A 25,013-nucleotide genomic window follows, 5' to 3' on the forward strand; every position below is an offset into this window, starting at 1 on the left:
AATATATACGTACCACCATCGTCTTCAGGTTTCTTCCAAGCCAGTTTGCACCCGTTCTTAGTAACATCAGTCACCTTGAGCGGTCCCTGTGGCTTGCTTGGCGACGACAGAACTGTGATTTCCACTTCGGCTTCATCCGTGCCGTGTTCGTTGGTGGCAAGGATACGGTAGGTACCGGTCATGGCACGGGCCGCTTCTTTCACGTCCAACTTCGTGTTGTAGTCCACGTTGATTACGTTCTCGACAACCTGGTGGATAATAACAGAATTATTAGAAATAAAGTTTTAATACATAATATGGGAGTAGCTAGTTTTACGCAGCCCTTTATACTGTTGTTATAAGGCAGAAATGGGTGTGTCAGAGGTATTGTTTTTAATATAAGTTAAGCACACGAGCATGCAGTCCACCTGATAATAAGTGGCTACTGCCGCCCATGGACATCTGTAATCAACCCTAGAAAGGATTAAATATTCCTGCTTGAGGTACTAATAAATACATTTTTCACTTTTTCCGAAAACAAGATTTGTGCATTTTACGCATAGTGCTATGATTAATCTCTAGTTTTTAACTTCAGTTTTCTATATTTTTGTCATCCTCGTTTACCATCGCGAAATAGAATCTCTCGATGGTAATTCAAGATTCCCGTCATTTCCAAATACAATATCAAAATACAAATCATGCGTACCTCCTTCTCCTCGGCCTTCCATTTCTGGAACCACTGCACCTTTGGCGCGGGTTCACCCTTGACATTGACGTCGAAGAAGATGACCTTGCCGGCACGCACAACCAACGCCTTCAGGTTTGTGCGATCGATACGTGGTTTCACTGGAAATAGAAAATTGTAAAGTCATTACTTCGGTCGGTTAGTTTTTAGGATGCATCAAAATCCAAAAAGAATTTTAAATTTTTGTCAGTAAGTTTTTTTTCATTTTGGTAGCTTGATTAGACTTGATAGAAAAATCGATTATGTAGAAAATAGTTCCATACTGCGAAATTTAGTCTGTAAGTATATAAGAATTTTAGAATTAATACAATTTTGAAATTTAAAACTAAATAACTTTTGCGACAAATTGATATGATTTCAAATAAATTCCGAACTTATACATTACATACATTTAATAAAACTTCGAATAGCAATAGCATGAAGACAAATATTCCTAAATGAGATAAATTAAAATACGATGACTTACAAGCCTTGTGTCTGATGGTAGTCATTTTGCTTGGGTCCGAAGGCTCGGACGGGCCAGCCTTGTTGACAGCGATCACGCGGAACTCGTACTCGCTGCCTTCTGGAAGGCCTTCCACCTTGGCGGATGTGGCGTTTCCAGGCACCTGGTAAAATAATGTTACGTGTAGCCTATTTATTTCAAATGCCTAGTATTTTGTTGTAAAATAAAATGTTGACATTTGAGTTGACAGCTTAAAGGAGTAATTGACATTCCGACTGTACTGGACCGATATAACCTGTCTCGAATGTTTAACGGACTCTTCAAAACACAGAAGCGCTCACAAAATTTAGCGGCTAAAAATCCAATTTCAACTTAAGCAGACACTGAAGTTGTTTAACTTCATACACCAGATAAGATCTATTAATACAACTTTTTAAAATGATAACAGGTAGGTCAATAACTAAGCAACCAACAAAACGTTATTGTAATCACCTCCGCAGCATTCTCCCAGTCGCCGCCTTTGGGGCGTTTCTGTACGATATACTTCTGGATGGGAGCACCACCGTCTGACTTAGGCGGGTCCCATTTGATCTCCGCGCTCTGGTTGTCATGGTCAGCGACCTCCACGTTGCCTGGCTTGTCGGATACGTCTGTGGACAGATTAATTGTATTAGTCAATAGGTACCATGCACATTTTGAAGTTAATTTTGTTCCTCTATGTAAATTTATTATCAATTCTTCTCTTAAAATTTTCAACGTTATTTTTAAACGTAACTTTATTTTTTATCTTTTAAATCGTTTTAAAAAAAATAACTACTTATGGATTGTTTATCAATTCTCATAGTTGAAAATTACGTTTTTTTACATTCCTTTGAATATAACAATCATATTCAAATTATTGCATTATGTTCTTACCGAAGGGATTCTTGGCAAGTATCGGGCGCTCTGTCTCCAAAGGCTCCGAGTCTCCCTCGTCGTTGACGGCCGTCACCCTGAACTTGTACTGATGACCAGGCTCCAAGCCAGTCACCTCCATTTCTAGAGGCTTCTTGTCTCCAGCAACCCTGTATCAACATTTAAGATTTTAGTGTCAATATTTTTTATGTCAAACTTTCTTTTTTTTATTCTTATGGTCGCTAAAACATTTTTCCTGGTTTCCTGTGTAAAATATCACGCATTTCTTTTTTATTGCTAAAAACTAACCGAAGTGGGTAGCCCTAAAGTAATCATAAAATGATGACTGAGATGAAATTTAAATTTTGCAAAATTATAAGTAAGTTGTGTCACCAACATATATTTTATAATTACCTATTTATCATCTTTAAAAAAATCTTCAAATATTTCCAGTCGTCGAAATTACTATAATGTTCTTATTTTAAAAGAGAAATAGAATTTTCCACGAACCTGCCAACACGGACCCATTTGCCGGTCGCCATGTCCATCTTCTCCAGCTCGTATTCCTTGATTGGTGAGCCGCCATCGTCCTCCGGTTTCTCCCATTTCACCTTGCAGCCCTCCGCGTGGATGTCTGTCACTTCTAGAGGACCTGGAGGCATATGGTGAATTATATAAAGTGATCTTTCGGTCATTATCCAAGTGAAATTATTCATACTCAAGTGAAATTTTTATATTTTAAAAAATAAATGGGCAAATTCAAATTATTTTAGAAGTCAATTAATCCATGCAAATAATAATGATGTGTCAGATGTTTATATGTATCAAAAGACATTTTTTTTTTTAATTTTACGTTTCTCTTTTGACATTTTATTTTGGAAGCGGCTGAACTGATTTTTACAGAATTTTAAATAAAGTTACAAGACTTTACAGGGAGGCAAATAAGCTACTATTTTATTGTCCATATTGTTTTTCCATGATTTTGATCACTGTCCAGGGCTTAAAAGTGATTGGCTTGTAAGAAAAATCCAAACCTTTAGGCGCGCTGGGCTTGCTGAGCACAGTGAGTTCCACTGTCTCCTCATCGAAGCCGTTGCAGTTCTCAGCGCGCAGGGTGTACTTCCCGGTGTCTCTGCGCACCGCGTTCACGATGGTGAAGTCGGTGTGATGGTCTGTGTTCTCGATCTTGATACGCTCGGTGTTCACCAGTTTTATGTTCTCGCGCCATGACCTGGAAGATAGTTGAATGTGTACTGGCTGAATGACTGAACCTATTTTTACTATAATATTTTCACACAAAATGCAATGTTTAAGAAATTCGTCCTCTCGGTCGAGGAGTCCGAGGTTCAATTCATTCTGAGAGGAGACCGGTGCCCAGCAGTGGGACAATCATGGATTGATAATGATGACGACGATTTTCACGCAAAAAAAAAATTAAAATATTCCATCTTTTGGTTTTAAGAGTTTTATATAGTAACGACACTTACATGAAGTCTGGCTTCAAGTATGACTCTAAACCTGTTATCGCTTTAGAAGTTCAAGAGTGGCTGGACTTCCCACCTGGTAGACTGCATGTCCGTTTGCTATAAAACGATGTAGTATGTTAAGCACTATATTACTGTTTTTGTATTTGTATTTACCATGTGGTCTCCGGTGCTGGTTCACCGATGACGTCCACGGACCACTTGTGTGTACGGCCGGCCTTGATGATGACAGACTTGAATGTGCTGCGTTCGATGCGCGGTTTCACTGTAAAAATAAGTTGAAAATTTAATTTCATTACATTATTTTATTGAAAATATTTTAATTCCACATTTGTTACATAAAAATTAAATTTATAATAATAATATGTAGAGTGCAGCTGGCGATCATCAAGCAAGTTGAAATGCTTTAAAATACTATCCATACTATTGACCCTTAATATGTTTACTATATTAAAATTAAAAAAATACTTACAGTTCCTATGCTTGCAAAGATGGTTCTCGGTGGGTTCAGAAGCGTCACCCACGCCGGCCTTGTTGTAGGCCTTTACACGGAACTGGTAGATCATCTTCTCCTTCAGACCCTCGACCTTGGCTTCAGTCTTCGTGTCTTCGGTCTTAAGAACCTGCGAAATATATACGAGGAATAGCATTATTGATCGCACTTAATAGAATGTATTGATCAGGTTATATTCTTTAAGACTCCAAGGGCTTAGATATAATATTTATTAATACAAGTGGTAATGAATATTGTTTTCTCCGTAAATGCATTCACCCATCTGCCCTAAAGAGCTAATGCTGGACGTTTGTCGTTATCCTGAGTTCTATGTTTATAAGAAAAAGAAACATAATATAAAATTCCTTTCGAGACATTGCTTCTCTCATAAATGTTATCTGTTTTGCATCTCCTACGATATCCACACCAAGAAATGGAGTTATCCTATTACAGATAACTACTTCATCTTCATATTTTCGTTTCCTTACCTCAACCCAATCGGCGGTGAATTTGTCCTTCATCTCGATAACGTAGCCCAAAACTGGTCTGCCACCGTTGTCGGAAGGCGGCTCCCATTGCAACGTGACCGACATGTTGTCGTAGTCCACGATTGTGGGTTTGCCTGGTGCCTTGGGTGGATCTGCAGAATATTGACCATTTTAGCATCATTTTACTTATTAAAATATTAATTTACACCTATTCCTTAGCAAAATGTTTATCTGGTATAATTCAAATTGAAATCCAAAGCAGATTTTCGAAAGCATGATTAAAAGAAAGCAATAATTAATTATTTTCGTTGACTGACAAATGTAATTAAAATATATAATATATAGACAGAATTCAGAACTTAGACCGAAATAGAAGCTTTTATTGTCGGAGGCCGATACTAATTTTGAGTCCTAACGCCATTCCAATAAACAAAATAAAAAAAAAAAAAAAAAAAGTATAAGCCTTACCGTAAGGATTCTTTGCTACAATGAAGCCATCTGTCTCCAGTGGCTCCGATTCACCCTCCTTGTTGACAGCGCGTACCCTGAACTTGTACTTGTGGTTCGGAGTCAGGCCCTTGACCGTGAACTCGGTTGGCTCAGGGCCAGTTTCACCGCAGGGTACCCAGTTGCCTGTATCCTGTATAAAGACAATGGGACATTTTAAACGATAATAATGTAAGTTACACATAGACCAGTTTCTTAATGTCTCTACAAGTTAAGGTATTTCGTAAAGGGAAGATGACGTTTTGCTGACTATATTGACAATTTAGTTTGAAAGAGAACTAAGATAATTAAATAATTAATCAATACAAATAGAAATAATGACCTACAACATTTAGCTCTAAAGTAGCCAAAGATACAATTTGAAATTTATTTGGAGAAAACAATATAAGGATTGCTACAAACCATGTCCATCTTCTCGAGAGTGTATCCAGTGATGTCCGAACCCTGCCAGTCGTCGGGTTTCTGCCATTTGACAGTCGCCTTTTCGGCACGGATGTCCACGACCTCGATTGGACCGTTGGGACGGTTTGGTTTGTCTGGAAGTATATTATTACATAAATAATGCTTTCGACACTAACGTGAACAATAGTTAACAAACACCTCAAAAACTTATATCTTAATTCATAATTTAGATGTAGGCATAATCAATCAATTTATATGCAAATCAATCCAGTGGATGACAGACTAGTATGGTGCACGTCATCGCTGATGGCAAAGATGATGGTAACGTTGTTTCGTAAATGTTTTGAATTATATATCCATTAAAAATAATAGTATATCAGGCTGCAATTAATCAGTGCAATTTCAATATTCTAAGAGTATCCTTATGCCCAATAATGGTGGAGAAGTACTTTAGAATAATTATACAAATTTTATGACCAAGACGTGTTCAACAGAAGGACTACGCTCTTGGAATCAGGTGCAAACTAAATATTTCTTACCCAACACAACAACATCGCCAATGCTCTCGCACGATCCTGACGAGTTGGTGAGAAGCAGCTTGTACTTCCCGCTGTCGATCCTCGTGGTCTTTCTGACCGTGATGACTGTGTTCCTCTCGTATTTGTCGATGGTGATGCGGTCACCGTCATCTTTGATTTCCTAAAGTCGTACAGGTAAGTTAGACGAATTGTAGAAAGCGAAGTTTTTATTCCATTCCTTGATGGTAATATTAGCTCAGCGAAATTATGGATTCTCAAATTACGGATACTAATGTGAAAGTAAAACAAGACTTTCAACCATGGCAATCATATGATATCCATTCCCATTTTTTCCCAAAAAAATCATTAACGATGTAATTATGTCCTGAAATGTAGTAAATGTAAATGTGGATAAATTAAAAATATGTCATCTCCCCATCAAAGAACAGATGATCTAAATTCGAAGGCATAACATCTAGTGCTTAGTGAGAGAATCATACGTATTACTCGTATAATAACTATTAAATGGTGTTAAGTCGTAACAGTATTGACATGACATGTTTTGTAATACTGTGAAGTTATGTTAAGTTAAGAACAGATAACAGATATTTATTTCATAAGCCAGATAACACGAAATTCCTTCTACGTCAAGAAGGTGCTGGTAATAAAGTTGTTTTCGGAAATAACTAAAGTGTAATTATTATTAAACAAAGTGAGATTTTGAAAATCCGTAAAGATGCATTATTTTAGGGACTTGGTTTTGTATGAGCAAATATCGTTGATCGTTATGCAATGTAAATATATGTATAACAGTAATGTAAAGATGTGTCTGACTATGTGAACCACCTAAACATCCTGAAGAGTCGTTATACGAAATGTTTAATAGTGTCTGATCTATGGATAGGAGTGAATGCATCTTTATAGATAGACAAAGATAGATCATTAATTTACAACATCTAAAGCGTATACGCCGTCTAAACAGCGTGCGTTATCATGTTCTTAGCGATTTATTTTAATTTCATGTTTGATTGAATTACTGATTGATTAATGTAAATAAAATTAACTTCTTAGATGAAATTGATGTAGATAATTCAATCAAATATGATGCTGCGAAGTATTCTTGTAGTCATGTTAGCACAGTTCATGAGTGTAGAACAGAATAGTTTGTTTGAGTAAATGTTTAGAACATTATCAGATACAACATTTATTTTTCATCCATCTAACCTTCTCAGTGTACGGCTTCCCTCGTTTCTTTTTCGGACAAAATAAATAAAGCATTAATATTCATTTTCTTTGATATAAATATAGATGATACAATTTTCTTATTAATGTTATGATGTGTGTTTTACTATTTTCTATTACAATCATACAGTACTTAAAAGTAAATTTACAATGTACATTTAAGTATTTAAAAAAAATGATAAACAAATTTTTGTAATTACCTCTTCTCCTCTGAACCATTTGACCTCTGGTTCAGGTTCACCACCATACTTGATGTCGAATGTTATGACCTGGCCCTTTTTGATAATAATGCTCTGGACACCCTCACCGATGATGTAAGGTTTGACTGCAATGAAAATACAATATTAGTGAACCTACAAAATAAAATATATAATCCACAATATTCCAATGAGATGTTCCGTAACAGTATAGACTTTAAACGCCATACTAACCACGAAAGCCGAAAACTTACCGAATCTGCACTTAGCAATAATTGGTTTAGTGGCATCACTAGGTTCACCGGGTCCAGCTTTGTTGATAGCGCGAACCCTAAATTCGTATTGGCATCCTTCTTTAAGTCCATCTTGAGTTGCTGATAGGACATCTCCCGGCACTTCCTTTCCTTGTACCCAATCCTTGCCAAACTTCTCCTACAAGCATATAACATTTTGTTGAATATTTATAAATAGATGCAATAGGTTCATATGTATTTTTAGTGTTAGGAATAATAAACGAAGTTTCTAGAGATTTCTTATTTACCTTATATTCGATGACATAACCGGTAATTGGTGCACCGCCATCGTTATCCGGCTTCTCCCATTTGAGGTCTGCATGGTCCTTGTCCCAATCGGTGAGTTCCACATTTTTGGGCTTTGAAGGTTCGTCTAAAAATATTTTTCGTCAAATTATAATTACCTTACTATGAATGACCTAAAATTACCAACTCTATTACGTTAGAGTATACATACCCCATGGGTCCTTAGCCAGCACAGGCTTGGCGAAGACTCCAGGTTCACTAGAACCGATCTTGTTCACAGCACGAATCCTGAACTTATAGGTCTTCTTAGCAACTAAGTCTTCTATCTTGACCTTAGTGGGTTCTCCGTGTGCAACTTCAGCCACGTTGTCCCAACCAGCTTTGAGAGAAAGATCCTGAAAATGATGCAAAACCAATTGTATATTGTTACAATTTCACAATAAAACTAGCAATAATTTGATTAAAAACACAGTTACATCCATTTTTTCATATCCATAGCTTTTTATCAGTTGAGTAATTAATAGCTATATGAGAATTACTGACCTGTCTCTCAATGATGTACTTAACGATGGGTGATCCACCATCGTCTTCAGGAACCTTCCATGCAACAACACATGATGTTTGGAATACTTCGGTAACTTCAACATCGCGTGGAGGTGTAGGTACACTCTGCATAGTAATGGTAACATCCTTGGAGTCTTCGCCTTGGGCGTTGGACAACTTAATTTGGTATTTGCCGCTACCTTCTCTGGTCGGCTTCTTGATTTTGAAGAGGACCTTCTCCTGTTCAACTACAGCCTCGATTTCCTTATTCGGAAGTGGCTTACCATCTTTGAATAATTTCGCTTCGATTGGTGTCTGTCGGGTGCCGCTAACTATAAACATTAAAAATACATTATGTTTTATTACTGTGTTCATTACAATTAAAATAAGTCATTGAAGTTTCTTTTGAAGAAGTTAATAATTAAGGGTTCTTCTTATGTAAATAAACTTACTTTTATATGGCACTTCGATAACGAATGGATTTCCAGCAGGTCCAAAGAACTCGTCAGGGCATTCGATCGCGGGCTTTGATTCACCCTTCTTGACGCTGAGTTTACAAGACGAGCTCAGTTTGCCAGACTCGCACAGAATTTCGCCATCGTCTTCCATTTCCACTTTGTTGAAGATCAACTGGTGTTTGCCACCTCCCAGATTCTTGATTTCGATTCTGGTAACAAATTGATATTAATTTTAGGTATTTATCGGTTATATTCTTAAAAGAAATATGATGCGGGTTGTCATTATTCTTTGAGCAATATTTTGAGGTTATTTATAAGTATAAAACTAATTTAGGTACATCAAATATTAAATAATTTAAATGCAAATTTAATCAGCGATTGCATTCATATATTTTATAAAAACTTAAGAACAGGAAATTGTCAAATATTGAACATTGAGACCGGTAATAAATAATAAAATAAAAAACAAATATTACCTTTCATTAGGAACAATAGGCTGTCCATTGAAAGACCACACGGCCTCCGCGGTTTGATCCTGGAGTTCCACTTCCAGGACAACCTTATCCCTCTCAATTGCTTCGGTGTCCTTCAACTTCTTGTTGAAGCGATTCGAGTCTGAAAAATTACATTAACACGTTGAAGAATATAACGACATCTACACAAACAGCCCTACGCTAGGATTTCCTGTAGTAATGTACATTGTACATATACAAAAACGGACACACAAACGCCGAGACCCAGAACAGATATCTTATTATTCTTCATCATTTTCTGTCTAGGGCTGGCCATCAAAACCGTAACCTACTGCATATTGGACCGTTATGCCGACCGTTCCACTACGCGAGTCGTCCAAATATGTTTCTTTATTAAACCAAATTATTTTGTTTAGTTTTTCAGTTTTTCACATATTTTAAAGAACTTTTAACATTCTACACTGCACTTAAATACACTTAAATACAACTGCTTGGGCCAAATGTGGATGATTTAATGAGAGTATAAGTTATGTAATATCCATTATAAATTGGAACTTCGTCTAGGTCTACTAATTTCAGACAATAGCTCGTAAACCCATCCCAGTCTGAATACAGGTTTCTAAGAACATGGGTGCATTAATATTGATTTAATTAGAATCTTAAGAAGGTCAGGAATCTCAGCATCTAAACTGTTATAGATAGACCAGTAATATTAATTTTCGACCAACTAACGCGAGTTACACCACTTTTGAAAATAACCGATCACTTGCTTATGTGCGTAAACTTTTAAGTTGACATAAATATATTATAAAAATATTGTTCTTAAGTCATAAGAACTTACAATTGACGATCAACTCGCAAGCGGTCTCATCGGCATTGCTGACACACTTGAAGTTGCCAGCATCTGTCACCTTGGCATCCTTGATCACTACCTTTCGTTTCCTTCCTTCCTTAACAATCGTGATACGCTTATCTGCCTTCAATGGCTGGTCATCCTTGAACCTGTAAAAAGTAACATTTTACACTATTATATTTAGAACAGTGTTAGAAATTATGTTTCCTCTTCAGCGACTTGCTAGATTGCCTACAATACTAAAGATGTCTTGAAATTTATTTCACTATGTTAATAGAACATAGGAACACAATTAATTATTTTTATGTTATTATTACGTTATACTTACCATTTCACATCACCAGCAGCATCATCAAGCTCGCAAAGCAGCGTAATCGTATCTTTTTCAATGGCTTGTTGGGATTTAAGTACCTTAGTGAATTTGTACGGATATTCTGAAAAAAATAATAATAAGTTGTTATGATAATTACATTGAGCCTCACACAATAACGTATTGACAAATAAATATAAGTTTGTCACTTACCAATAATCTTCACGTCACATTCAGTTTTATCTGGCTGCTTTTCAATCTTGCAAGTGTATTTACCAGCGTCCTCAAACTTGGCTTTTTTAATAATCAACTTGCAAACACCAGATAGATCTTTAGAGATCTGGTAATCATCACCTTCTTCCAACTTCGTTTCTTCTTTCCACCAGGAAATGATTGCCAGACTGTTAGATACGGAACACTCGAGGACGACTTCGTGTTTAGTGTAGCCAGTCAGAGTCTTCTTGAGTGGCTTGGTGAAGGAATACGTTGGATCTGGTTCAATAACTTCCAAGAACGCTGTGCTTGAAATACCACCGATTTCGATCGTATATTTGCCCGTGTCTTCGACTTTGGGGTTCATGATGATCAGCTTGTATGAGTCTTGTTCATTAGTCATCTTATACTTCGAGCCAGGGAACAGTTCCTGATCACATATAATTCGTTAAAATTTTAAATCATATACCAAATTTAAAAAAACACCATTGAATTTCAGACCAAATAAAATTTCATGTTGTCAATTGATTAACTTTACCTAAATAATATTCTCAGTATGAACACTTACGTCTGAGCGGAAGAGCCACTTCGGTTTCGCATTTGGCTTCGTGAAGATGGCTTCGAATACCACCTTCTTATCCTTGCCTTCCTTTGCGGTTTGATCTACGAGGGGCTTCAAGAAAGATTCTTGTTTCTGAAACGCACGTCCGGTGACAAATTAATATACCTGTTTCATATCAAAAGTTCTATGTGCAATAACAAAAAGGTGCTCTTCAGACAAAAGCTATGTGCTAACCATTAAGTAACCCTAGATCACATCTTATCACTTTCGACAGTGATTTAATGTAAATATAAATAAAATGCATTAAAATCAACGAAAATATAATGTGGTAACCGAGGCGTTAGATCAATCAGCCATTTTTCGTCATGATCACCCGTAACTTCAAACACCATGCTACTGTACAGACATTGGAATTTCTTTATTGACATTGAAGAGATGTGCAAAGGTGGGCGAATCTCAAAATTTTACTAGCAGTGTTCAAGAATTATGATATTTCAAAGGCAATGAATATAGCCTTTATAAAATACATTTTTCTCTTTAAATTAGCTCGTATTCATCACTTTTGAATATCACATAGACACAATCTTGAAACATTGAAGACACTGTGCATAACATCACCGGTGCGTTGTGCATCTCTAACAGTATCGTGTGTGCGGAAGAAATCACTATGATAATAGATAGAAATATAAAATTACAGTATACAGTTGTGTGCGTTTACACAATACGAGGTGACTTCATCAATTTTAATTGATCGTCCAGTAAAATTTCAAAAAATACTTGCACTAATTTGTATAGCTATATGTTGAGTGTTGAATATCTGTGTCTCTTTACTTGTTTAGTAAAGAACGTGTCATTGGTGTGATATTGCTACTAATATTATTAAATTTTATATTTTCAAACTGCCACAGACAACGGAACCAAATATTGGTTAAAAAAATTAAATGTGTAAGCTTGTATCATTCAGGATTCAAATGAATTAGTGCAAGATGTTTATATAAAAATCTTGCTGGACATTTTGAATGCTGCAGTGTACGTGACACGTGGCTCTCGTGCGACAAGTAATTGCATTGAGTGGTACATTTCAAGATGCATTGTGTCGTCTAACGACGATATGGCGCATATCTTTCGGTGTCAAACCTCGTTTCTTTTGAACGAGTGCAGCACCGGCCAATCCGGAATCAGTTCCGCAAGAGATGGTCTTCTACTATGGGATCTCTATAAAATATCCACAAATCCTTAGTCAAATCTTTCACGGCACTAAAAAGTATCGAAGATTTTGGGACCCCGAGGAGAATTCTACGTCTTAATACTATTAAATATTTGTGTAAACTATGTGTAAAGGACGCGTAACTGTTGGACAAAGTAAAGAAAATACATGTGACACACTGGCTTGCAAAAAGTCTTAAATTAAAGTTTTAGCCAGCACATCTAATGTAAATAAAATTCCAAAATCTGCAACACCGGATGCATCAGCTGGAATTAATAATGGTGTAAATGAAGAGAAATCAATTTTAAATGACGTGATAAAGCTCTTCAATTCGACGTCACAAGTAAACCTGTAAATAAATATAACTAAGAACAATCCAAAAGAGAGTGAACCATCACCCGATTCATTCCACTTACATTCCCTGTAAATGAAGTTAAAGAAGAAACGTGAAGTGGTGATACAAAAACCTTGTGCAAGTTATTTTAAAATTCATTGTTTATGCAGTTTTTTATTAAATCGCTCTCAAGTAACGGTCTTCTACTAAATTGACTAAAGGCATTATACATATTATTTTGCTTTATTATTTAAATCGAAATAACAAGCTAACATTGTATTTGAAATTATTAAGCTAGAAGACCGTCACTTTAGAGGATAGGTTTAGTTATTTTATTTATCATTTTATCTCACTCCATTATTTAAAATAGATCATCTGTCCTGTTGAAATAATAAGTCTTATTTCTTAAAGATCAAATTAAAAATGTATCAAATACTTATATTTTACGATTGATTTCAACAGAACAGTAGTCTATCAGTTTATAAGGTTTACTTTTATTCGTCCATTTTATCGAACCTTCGGTTTGACAGCCTCCATCAATTCGGGCCAATCAGGTATTAGTTCTGGGAGAGACATACGTCTCCTTATTTCATATATACCCTAGAATTTACAGCAGATGTTACAAATATACGTCTTTAATGTGTTTTTGTTCTGTGGTTCCAAGCTATGTTAATAGTAAGCGATGTTGAAGAGTTTTTAAAATGCTGCTACAAGTCGCAAGTTACAACGACTTGAATAGAGAAAGTTAAAGAAGAACGAAATTGCGAACGGAATATCAAAATTTTGTATATCTCGAAACTAAAATATCCCTTACTATGTATCGACGTTTTTCTACAGAATTAAAAATATTATATACCACTTGATGCTATGGTCAAAAGTCAGCATTCTCTAAATAGTTATTTTTTGTTGTATAATCCTGTTCTGAGACCGCATAGATTGGAGTATACTGAATGTTTTTTTATGTTTAACGTTCCTCGAGAAAACCGTAGAGCTCTAAACGCTGCACTTAAGTCATACTAACATGAAAAACGGTAAATATTTTTTTCATCAACCACAAAGCCATCTTCTTGGAGTTCTTTTATTGCGATAATTTTCATAAAACTTGTATCGTCTTGTTACAGTAACCATACCGTTATTTTATGATATGACATATTGTCACTCATAACATAAGTCAAATCTTTGACACCCCGTTTTTTGTTAAGGTTACTAAAAGAGTTTAAAGTTCTTTCCAAACAATAAAAATCTTTATTTAGAGGAAAAATTAATAACGATTTGTTATAAATAGATATATTTGTAAGTGGTAATGTAAAAGTATAGAGAGTCATGTAAGATGGAATGAATGAAAGTACTGTGTTCTGAAATAGTGGGGACCTTAAACCAGGACCAGTTGCAAGAGCTTCTGCGCCTGTCGGCAGGGAATCTATACATCTCGACACCTTCCGAAACGACGACGATTTCACCCTCGTCTTCGAAATATCCAGTCTCTAAGCCCTAAGAATTAAATATAATGATCATGATGCATACGATGTTTTGCAGAAATGTACTATTACTATTACTTAACCTGATATACCTTAGTAAACAATTGATAATTCTTATTAATAAAATAATAAATGATATCAGCAATGAATGATTAATATATTTTATGCACTATATGCACTATGCTAGGGAATATTTTATGGAATGGATGTTTCTTTCTATTAAAAGTACATTATTATTAAGAATAAGATGTTGTAATTACTTAATTGATCCGATTATTTTAAAAGGGAAATATTAAAGTAGTCAGGGTTGGAGTTTTTTGAATATACAAAGCAGGGAAACTGAACGAAAGGTACAGATTATTAAAATGTAATAGGCTAGCCAGCGATAAATCCATATTATTAAAATTTCTATTCTACCATATCATGCTTTGCACAAATCTTGGCATAAAGCATTATTATATTTGTTCAAAACTGTATAAGCCCGATGGAGTTGTCTTTATTATTATTTTATTTTTAAGTTTAAATTGTGAAACCATATTGAAATTAATTACTTTTCATTTCGACATAATATAGATTTCAATATAATTTCATCACATTTTATTATTTTATACATTAGTATTTAAGTATTTTCATAAAATAAATTTATTTAATGTACATATTTTATAATTAAATTATAATATTAAACATTAGCATTTATATCACCAACTTCAAGAGAAATATGATCTCTTAGTAACATTTATATTTTTAAGTTTTACATTATCACCATCTATCTACTTTTATGGAAAATAATAAAAAAGGATTCAATTTCTTACCTTTTCGACCTTCTTTAGTGCTGGTATGGGTTTCTCTGTTTCCTTCAAGTTCCAATCGGGGTCTTCCTTCTTCTCGCCCCATTTGGCGTACTTCCTCTTCTTGAGCATAGCTCGGAAATCCATACCACTCGCATCTACATACATAAGCATGTTAAATATTTCATTACATCTAACACTTTGTTATATCTTCTACAACGGGAATTTATATTAACCGTGTTACTATTAAATGCAGCAGTAATAACAACGTTAATTAAATTAACCGTGTGGCTACTAACTAGAGAAATTGCTAATAGCACGTGTAATAAACGCATTTTTTATCTCTTCTTGGATGTTTCAGTAATGACGATGTTTGATCAATCAATGATAGATGACTACAATCTACGTTTCTTTTTGACACAATGTAAAAATGCCGAAATCAATAAATATTACTACACATACAAACTAGTTATTATAGTAAGTAATACATAAATTCATATGATGTGTATATTTACTAGTAGTACCTACTCTTAAAATATGAAAAAAGCCGGCAGAAAATAAGATTTATTCTTACCAGACACATAAAGTTGCGTTTCAGCCGAGTCTTCTCCATGGATGTTGCTGACGACAACCTTGTATTTTCCTTCATCATTAGGCTTGACTTTCCTCATACAAAGTGTGACGAGACCAGTTTCACCATCGGTGACGAACTTGTAACGACCACCTTCGATGATCTCCGCCACGCCCTTGTAGAACTTGAATGTTGGTGCGGGGTTACCCTCGACTTGCACAGTGATGTAGCCAGTTTGATCTATAGAGAAAACCTTCCAGTATTATAATAATAAACTACCTAAACTATGACTAGCGAAACAAAATCTTAACAAGATAAAAACAAGATAACGTCAAATGAAGATATTAAAAATTTTAGTTTACACTTTAAAACACGATATACATTATACATAAAATTCATCTGACGAAAATTCGATAGACAGCAAGGAATTATATATCAAAAGCATATATTTTAAAGTAACATTAGATAATAAATGACACCCAGAGTTATACTAATATTTCTGTCAACAGGAAATCATGCCCAGATTTCATAATCTACTCGTAGCAACGATTCCACATCGGCGACACCAATTGATTACTGGCGGTAAATTATGATATCAGTTTCCAAATTCTTGGAATCATCTTCGGTCTAGTTATCCAAGCTATTTCTATGACACTCTTCACATTACGTGAACTTATTACTTTTGATACTTAAAATATTATTTATGTAGTGAATATAAACGTCATATCTCACCTTCAATAGCGGAATAACTTTCTTGTACATCTACAACTGGTGGGCCTTCCTTGTCTCCAAGAGGTTTCAGCGGTATGGATGGCTTATTGATAAGATCTTCCAGATCCTGAATGGAAGTTCTTCTAGCATCTCCAGACTTCCTTCGCTATATGATCAATATAATATTAATAATATACTCTAACAAAATTTCTCAGAAAATGTTAATCACGAAGAAAACTGACATAGAAAAAGTCAAATAGCAAGTAAAAGAGCGTCAGGTTTTGCTTTTGATTATTATAATATAAAAAATAAAGTATCATCAACAAAATTGTATAACCAACGTCCTTTTACCACAAGACAGCAAATGCAAAAAGAGTTTAAAGTGAGCAGTAAATAATAGTATTTATATTTTTGACATGTTTGTAGAAGGGTAACTTAACTTTGAATTAGTTACTATACATGTAGTAATTTATAAGATCTTTTTACTTATAGGTATCAACTAGTATCGGAATTTAAATCTAATTAAGTAGCATTAAAATAAAAAAATGTTATAATTCATAATAATTGCTACACCTGGTATCATACCAAAATTTCTAAAATATTACATTATCCTTGATTGAAGTATTTAGATCAGTAAAATATCGAAGTCTCCGAAAGCCATCGAGATACCTCCGACGATTGAGATCATATTAAATATAGATTGAAAAATTATGCTGTAACTAAATACAAGATGCATTAGTTGTGTTATGACAGATGCGGTGCATCATACACGTTAGCCAAATGACCCGACAATGAAGATCTGGACTTCCTGATGTATGTGGCGCAAGTGTTGAACGTACGCTTAGAAATAATTACATCTGAGAATTATTGTGGCTCTTTTAAAACTGATTAACTACCTCACTGATTAGATACTTGCTTAATCATCGCAGAGCAACGATAAGCGAAAATAGCCCGCAAGAAGTTACGGCTGCAGTCATATGACTAACTATTAAAGACTTTAATCTCATGTTAAAAGTTTTGTTGCGGACTATCATTACCGGGGGTATAAATAACTTTGCATTATACAAAAAGTTGCGATCTCTTTTATTCTAAATTAAATCATATCAATTTTATTTCTTCTTCATCAATTTATTTTCGGACTCTACTAACAAAATAGTGTTTAAGTTAAATATCAATTTCAACTTCATTGTTTTTTATATTCTGATTTTGAGCTACTCTTGTTGTTTTTTCTAAAATTTTAGATTAATCATCTTTACGCATAAGTTGTACTATATAATGGCAAAGCTGTTCTTCTATTAATCTTTTATTTTAAAACTTATTCCCTGAATTACATAATCATTGTATTCAAAATGCTTACGCGCTTATAGAATTTAATCTTTTATAATGCATTACGTTTATTTCAATGTACGCATCTCTAGTAGATATTATAAAACTGACTTTCATCAGTGCTAGCTCTTACCTTGCAACCTCGGCCAAGTAATAAATTAAAGGAGGCTGCAAATATACGAGTGTAATCGCAATTAAATTTTTGAGATACCAATGTTATAATCGGCTGGAATATTATTTCGCTCATATAAATTATTATATTTTCTAAGTATCTTTATCGAATGTTTGTTTATATTAAAGATTATATGACATAATTTGATTTACGTAGTATTCGTAATTAATGAAAAAATGCGTTAAAGAACGTTGCAAAATTCTGACTCTACATTTCACAGAAATTCGATATTTAAGTAATTATTCTTCTAAAAAAATAACAGTTTTTATTAAAATAGTTTTGATATGTTAAATTCTTCCTCAGTAAAGACGTCCTAATTTAAAGCCTTTAATTTCCATAATAAATGAATAAATATGCAAAGGCACTTTGATATAAGCTGCATAATTAATTGTAATAACAAACTAAGATAAATAATAATAAGACAATTAAAATGTAAGGCCGGAGCGTATATCGATGACTTCCCATGTCACGTAGAAAATGAAACAACAAGAAACAGAAAATATTTAGAAAGAAATATAAAAAATAAAAAAATAACACCAAAACACTTACCGGGTCAACTTTTGGTTTAGGTACGGCGAGTGGTTTTTTTGCAACCGCTGCCATCGTGTTAAACACATAAATATCAATCAAGATGCCACAAAATAATTAAAAACATGTATTAATTAAATAAAGTTTCTCAAAATCACAGAAATTATCACAGTTCCATCGCTAATTTACACAATCATTTCCTTCACACGAACATTGATACTTAAAGATTTACGAAAAAAAATCCAACTATTCTTATCACTCATTATAAATTACTTCTCATTTAAATGCTTAAAATGTTATCTAGTTACTAGTTTTCGTTTAAGTGTTACACCCTATATTATTTTAAAATTCTCGATTTGGGGCAGTTCGATATAAGTCGTTCCATCTAAAAATGGGCGCGAATGTCAAAAGACTGAAGAAGGGGTCGCTCAGACATGGTCGCCTTGCTTTGGTGGGGTGAGGGGAGCGCGGGCGTCTATTTGCGCGCAACACAAATCAGCAGACCAATTCAATTAATTATCAGATTAAGGTGAGCCATCCATGTGGTGTGTACTTGGATGTCGTTGTTAACATATGTGTGAAGTTGTCGTCGGTCGATATCTGGAGTACTTTCCACGGTAATTTTGGCCGTAGGGAAGCGTAAGACCGTTAAGATGCCTAGACGTAGAGCATTTGTAGCAATTCATCAACTTTTAGATACGCTTGTAGTAAATTTCTAAATCAGCGTATAACATTCAAGAAATGAATAGTTTTGGTTTGGCTAAAGAAAAAGGTCGTGCAACAATATTGACATCAACTAGTATTATAAATTCATTAGAGATAATTAGATGTCGTGGTTTGACGTAGCAGTCTGTTATTGTAAAGACAAGATTGAACGGTTGCGTAAGATGTTCGAAAGATTGATTGGCGTACAGGAATACATTCTTATAACTCAAACGATTGTCAACACTGGCAAACCGAGCTAACCTCGAATTTTCCTCGCATCGTTAACGAGGCGACCATTTTGATATACTTTGTTGACAGATCTGATATATAGGTCAATTTACTAGATGCGTTATTGCACTCTCTTTTGAAGCGGTAGATAATATCTCATGCCGTAAATCATTAAATTCAAATATATATCTTGGAACTGGTGATTAATCATCCCTTGGAAATACTATTGGTTTAGCCACATAGCAACTGTACTTTGATGTAGTTTCAGTTATTTCTGCGTCGTTGTTTTTAAGTATATCTTTACTCAGAGGTACAATAACTGATATAGTAATGAATGCTTGGAGCTGATAGCCAATACCACTTGGACCTGTTCTCATGCCAAATGTTCCTGTGGCACCAGCATTGTGATCAAGAAGCAAGAATCACCGACCCACGCACATCACATAGAGTATTCTCGTCTCCATCACATCCATCAATCACATTCTGTTATATTTGTAGCAGCTGTTATTTATATTTTCGATTAAACTTTGTCTTCGATCATGATTCTTATTTCTATTTTCTAAATCTTTTCTTAATTACCAAGATCTGTTGTTAAACAGTAATCATCATTAATCAGTTCCCATTACAAAAATATAAAATTGTTGAATTCGCCATAACACCTTGATAATTTAAAACCTCTTTAATAATTCGTGTATTGTCATGGAAATACATGTATGGGTAAGATAACACATTTTTGATAAAAAAAAAACTATTCTCAACTCGACGTGTATCACTTAATATTTATAATACTTTTAATTCATGATGTGTTATTTTTTATATGATTTTAAATGGCTTTTTTATTGCTTTTTGAAATTAGCGAGTAAAATTATTTAACAAAAGACATTGTGTGATGAACCGGTAAAGTAATTGTACCGGCATGCCAGCCGAGTAGTATTAAGGACTGTTGTCCATTAAATCATATGACAGGTGAATTCGTTGAAGACATATGTCTTTTTAACAATACAGCATTACGATAATAACTCACGTTATCTGACAACTCACGGTAGTCGAGGGTTGTAGATTTAAAGTTCACCTTGATAGGTTCTTGGCCTAATTCTTTAGGCCATATTTATAAAAATAACCATCAATCAGTGAATACCATCATCATTGTTCTTGTGGAGGTTTTTGTGCATTTAACATTGCATTCATTCTGGCTAGAAGAAATTAGACGCCCAGAAATTTCGTTACAGAAATAGCACTCTTCTAGGCGCCTGTAATAATAGTATCACATATTATTAGTCTAGACAAAATTATTTATCAATGTCAATTTAATTTGGGATCAATAGATCACTCATAAAGAATCTATAATTGATTTTAAAAGCCAAGACGCAAGTTACAAGCCTTGTCATTTATCTTTCATCAATAAGATCATATTGCTTTCTTTGCGTGATGAAATTTAACTTTGGCATTGATTTGATGCCAATTACATATATTTAAGGAAGTATCTTTCCTACAATATTACAATATGTTTACATATTTTTTTACATATAGATTGTTCCAATTGTTACATAGGTACTTTCACTATTTTCGAACGTAATTTTGACCATGACAATGGTCATGACAATTATTTTCTAAAGATATCTAGAGTTGCATTATTTGCGTCATGGAGACAAATTTTGGCACAAATCTATATCCATTGGTTGATAATAATAGAATAGAATCTTTGTTTAGAATCTGATTCTAAATTGGTTTGATTTATATTCGTTCATTACAACATAATTGGACACGACAGTGCAATGGAATGTCAATATATACACATATATTTACGTTTTTAGATGTTTTGTGGCATCTTAAAGAAGGTTAGTTACTTTCTCAAACATATAATTAACTTTGTCCAACATATAATTAAGCTTGATTATAAACATATTTAAGAAGAAAATAATAAACATAAAATTGGTTTATAGAAGGAGAGTTGAGAACACAAAAAAGATAATAATTATTAGGATAGAGTAGGTTTAGACAGCATTTTAATTTTCGGATTTGTTGTAGAAGCAGTTGGGTGCTTCCGAAAAATTAATTAGTTTTAATATTAGAACAACGTGCATGTTTCTTAGGTCTATTGGTGTTTTATTTTGCATTTAAAGGTCTGTTAATAGATTCCTTTTAAATGTTAGTACGACAAGGTGTTACTGCGCTATTTATTTAAATTATTCATTTACTACGGTGCTGTTAGCATTATTGGTAATTTTGACGTCCCTTATTTAAAATTTATTGACATTTCGAAAAATACCGACATTTTTGAAGCCAATCATACTACGGTTATTTGTCGTTTTATAACTGGCTTCATTAAAATTTCGAATACGTTTCTCGAGATTTTAATTAGAACATTTATAAATTAATCACTTTGGAAATTTTCTATGTTAGCCACGAATCTAGAAGATGTTGTCTTCTATAACATTGATATCTAAACATATATTTTCACACTTGTATACCTCGTCAGATATTTCACCCGGCCTGCCGCGTTTCTTTTTTGGAAAAAAATATTTGTTTTAGTAAATCATTCATTGTTAACTTTGTGCATAGAGTAAAAAGAAATATGTACATAGTGTATGCGTGTGTGTGTGTGTAATATTTTATGTGCGATAGTAGTTCAACATCTGCTAATAATCATCAGACTTAAACATCAAATCGTTGAATGACTATCATATTTTATTAAAATATATTATAGTAGCAGTTGTATTATTCAGTATATGTTTATGTATAGTATAAATTGTTATATTTATGGAGTTAGGATATAGGTTTATAGTTTAATGTTATGGTTTAGTGTAATGTTCTTTTAACTGTTATTTGGTTTTTAACTCTACAACTTGATTTTAGCAGAGCGGTGGTAAATATTATTAAATATATTAGTGGAAAATCGGAAACTAAAGCGATAATACTAAACTACGAAGCCTAGACTTTTAAAGAACTATTTTATTTTGTAGTTAAGTCAACTGATTCGCAAAAATAGTTCTTTAGAAGACGATAGATTCAAACTAAAGGCAGCAGAGTTTGGAGAAAATCCCCCGCTAGTCGGCAAAGCGGTTTCTAAACTCTTGAAAAAATAACGTCTATAGAAACTAAAAGAAAAAGTAGGTAGGTACTAATTTTGTTCATGATATAACTGTGAACATTTTGGTATGGACTAGAAGAGTCTAATGTGGGAATAACTCTATGGGTGGATTGGTAATTGAACATTAATTTGTATATAACGTTACCAAACTTATTATGGTATACGTAATCAATGTCATAGAGGTGGGGTTGATAAAATCTGTTTTGAGTTCAATAATAATGTATGTCATGTAGGTATAGTACAATATTGTCAATACTGATATAAAATTTAAATCAAATAAGAAATATTTCATAAAGTAAAATGCAAATAAGATAAAATGAAAAAAAGATAAAAATATAACAAAATGCTTTGCAAAAGCGAGCAGCGTCCACCTAAAATTGACCAGACCCAAACGATCTCACCTTTTTCTCGTCTACAACTTCTCCCGGACGTAATTTGGTGACCTGTTTTTGTAAAAAAATATTGATAATAACCCCTTAACAAATTATCCTGCCTACCTAGGATCTCTTCTGCCGAACCGGAGTGACCTACGTTTGCCTGTCCTATCCTATCTCGCATTATTTGGTGCAATGACCTCAGCAGTGCAAGTTATTACGTTATGTGTTGCGTCATTTTCTTGTTAATCGTTAGTTAGTCTCAGTTTCACGATGGTATGCAAGAAATGCCTTCTTGAACATACCACGTGATCGAGTTATTTCTTTCATAGTATTTCGCTTACACGACCAATCATTTTGACCATTATTTGAGTGCAGACGTGCTTACAAGCTGTGCAGTTTATTTGTGTGCCTCGAATCTCAAAAGTGTGTGCAATTTAGTTTTGTGCCTTGTACGAGAAAACGATTCATAGAAAGATAGCCCTGGATAATAACATATTATAAAAATGACACTTTATGTCCTTGTAGATATTTGACCTATAGGCATTGAAGTTGATCAGAGTTTCAGAGCAATCACTGATATTATGTCATTATCCAGACGGACGTGAAGAATGTTTTAAACCGCATCAGATGCAAATGCATTAAGATAATTCCTTTTACAGAAATAAAGTTAAACTTTTGTCACGGCAATATTATAACGGATAGCATTCACGAAATATTCGTAGCAGTTTTGCTATTACCTTCTTCTCTTCGATCACCTCACCAGGTCTTAGTTTTCTATTCTCCTGTGGATTACGTTTTGTACGATCTTAATATCTAATTCACTACCTGTATTTTAAAGTAGTTGTGCTAAAACGGTGCGATATGCTCAATTGCTCAACTAGAAGCAGGGAGTGAAGGAGTCTAAGCTCAACAAAACCAATAAACTCACTAACTTCCAAATTCATTAAAGCATTCGTGGCTTGATGTGAAGCATCATCGTTCTATAGATGATTATTAGCAAAATTCAAAGGCATATTCGGGGTGTATGTTACGGGTTCGGCTTTAGAGAACAGGGTGTCTACAGGTGGGCTTGAAATTTTGTCATTAGTTAGGCGAAAATATCGACACTTGTATTTGTGGCGTCGATTGATATGTTTTCAAATTTCGAATTTGGGAAACCAAACCAGATTAGTATGTAGGTATTCAAAAATCAATTGTTGCCAATTACGATTTCGATATTTGTACCTAACAATATTTGACTAATCTAAGTTTGGACGGCACAATTAATAGATATGTTTAAATGTTTGTTCATACCTTTGTTCATATTGATGTCATTTGAATTGGAGCTAGATATGTGTATATATTGAAGATTAACTTAACACCTATGTAAAATATTATACTGCTGTAATAAAAAGAGTTGATGCCTACCTCATCGCTGATAATAAGCGAAGGACGTCTACCCATCTCCTCCGGGGGAGGGATGAGAGATCCTCGTCTTCCGACGGGTGCAACGGGTGCGAGCGATGGTTTCCTTGGTGCTTCTGGTTTTGGAGATTTTTCTCGAATAACCTCAATCTTGGGTGCAACTGGTTTTTCTTCAGGAGCCTTAATTTCAGGCACCTTTGGCTTCTCTGCCGGCTATACAAGTAAAACAAATAATTTTATTATAATCGCTTTATATTTCTATAAAAGTAACTCGTTTTTATAGCACTACTTTATTATGATTTCTACATTACCTTTTCTGGTTTTTCCTTCGTTGATGGAGTGAACGACATTGGTTCGTACTTTTCGAGGTCTGGCCTGTCATAGTCAGCGATTTCAGGTAGGTCCTCTGCCTTCTTTTTGACGCTAGTGACTTTAGCCTTCTTGACTTCTTCTTCCACCTTCTCTTCTTTGACAGCCACTTTCTGTAATACGTTACTGTATGTTAAAAAGGTAATTCTAGTCAATAGTGATAGTTTCCTCACATAGTTATAGTTCTACATATAACCTTACAACATTTTCCTTGAATCCATGGAATAAATAATATTTGTTTACCTGCGATGATCATCTGGAATAGAATGTAACAAAAATGTGTTTACTACATTTTTTAATACTTACTTTGCCTAATATATAAAAATTATACTTACCTCGCCTTCTAAAAATAATACAACAAGAATAGAAACATATCAAT

General features: G+C 34.2%; 1 protein-coding gene across 1 annotated transcript in view; it reads right to left on the reverse strand.

The window, feature by feature from the left end:
• The window catches only part of bent (projectin protein bent), a 120,958-nt gene that overhangs the window by 65,495 nt on the left and 30,450 nt on the right, over positions 1 to 25,013 (reverse strand). The window contains exons 34-63 of the mRNA XM_073090012.1: positions 24,577 to 24,747; positions 24,269 to 24,478; positions 22,886 to 22,927; positions 16,456 to 16,600; positions 15,727 to 15,963; positions 15,177 to 15,310; positions 11,352 to 11,477; positions 10,784 to 11,213; positions 10,589 to 10,694; positions 10,249 to 10,409; positions 9,411 to 9,549; positions 8,929 to 9,143; positions 8,477 to 8,808; positions 8,145 to 8,328; positions 7,936 to 8,060; positions 7,649 to 7,826; positions 7,398 to 7,522; positions 5,977 to 6,136; positions 5,438 to 5,571; positions 4,997 to 5,168; positions 4,529 to 4,680; positions 4,020 to 4,170; positions 3,704 to 3,812; positions 3,098 to 3,294; positions 2,574 to 2,715; positions 2,085 to 2,233; positions 1,662 to 1,819; positions 1,191 to 1,332; positions 686 to 825; positions 14 to 248 (exon numbers count right to left, since the gene is read on the reverse strand). Of these exons, the coding sequence (XP_072946113.1) occupies positions 14 to 248; positions 686 to 825; positions 1,191 to 1,332; positions 1,662 to 1,819; positions 2,085 to 2,233; positions 2,574 to 2,715; positions 3,098 to 3,294; positions 3,704 to 3,812; positions 4,020 to 4,170; positions 4,529 to 4,680; positions 4,997 to 5,168; positions 5,438 to 5,571; positions 5,977 to 6,136; positions 7,398 to 7,522; positions 7,649 to 7,826; positions 7,936 to 8,060; positions 8,145 to 8,328; positions 8,477 to 8,808; positions 8,929 to 9,143; positions 9,411 to 9,549; positions 10,249 to 10,409; positions 10,589 to 10,694; positions 10,784 to 11,213; positions 11,352 to 11,477; positions 15,177 to 15,310; positions 15,727 to 15,963; positions 16,456 to 16,600; positions 22,886 to 22,927; positions 24,269 to 24,478; positions 24,577 to 24,747 (5,101 nt within the window). The remainder of the gene's footprint in view (positions 1 to 13; positions 249 to 685; positions 826 to 1,190; positions 1,333 to 1,661; positions 1,820 to 2,084; positions 2,234 to 2,573; positions 2,716 to 3,097; positions 3,295 to 3,703; positions 3,813 to 4,019; positions 4,171 to 4,528; positions 4,681 to 4,996; positions 5,169 to 5,437; positions 5,572 to 5,976; positions 6,137 to 7,397; positions 7,523 to 7,648; positions 7,827 to 7,935; positions 8,061 to 8,144; positions 8,329 to 8,476; positions 8,809 to 8,928; positions 9,144 to 9,410; positions 9,550 to 10,248; positions 10,410 to 10,588; positions 10,695 to 10,783; positions 11,214 to 11,351; positions 11,478 to 15,176; positions 15,311 to 15,726; positions 15,964 to 16,455; positions 16,601 to 22,885; positions 22,928 to 24,268; positions 24,479 to 24,576; positions 24,748 to 25,013) is intronic.

This window comes from Epargyreus clarus, unplaced genomic scaffold (genome assembly GCF_041222505.1).
Source record: "Epargyreus clarus isolate Ecla_fem2 unplaced genomic scaffold, WU_Ecla_fem_2.2 ptg000031l, whole genome shotgun sequence".
Taxonomy (NCBI): Eukaryota; Metazoa; Arthropoda; class Insecta; order Lepidoptera; family Hesperiidae; genus Epargyreus; species Epargyreus clarus.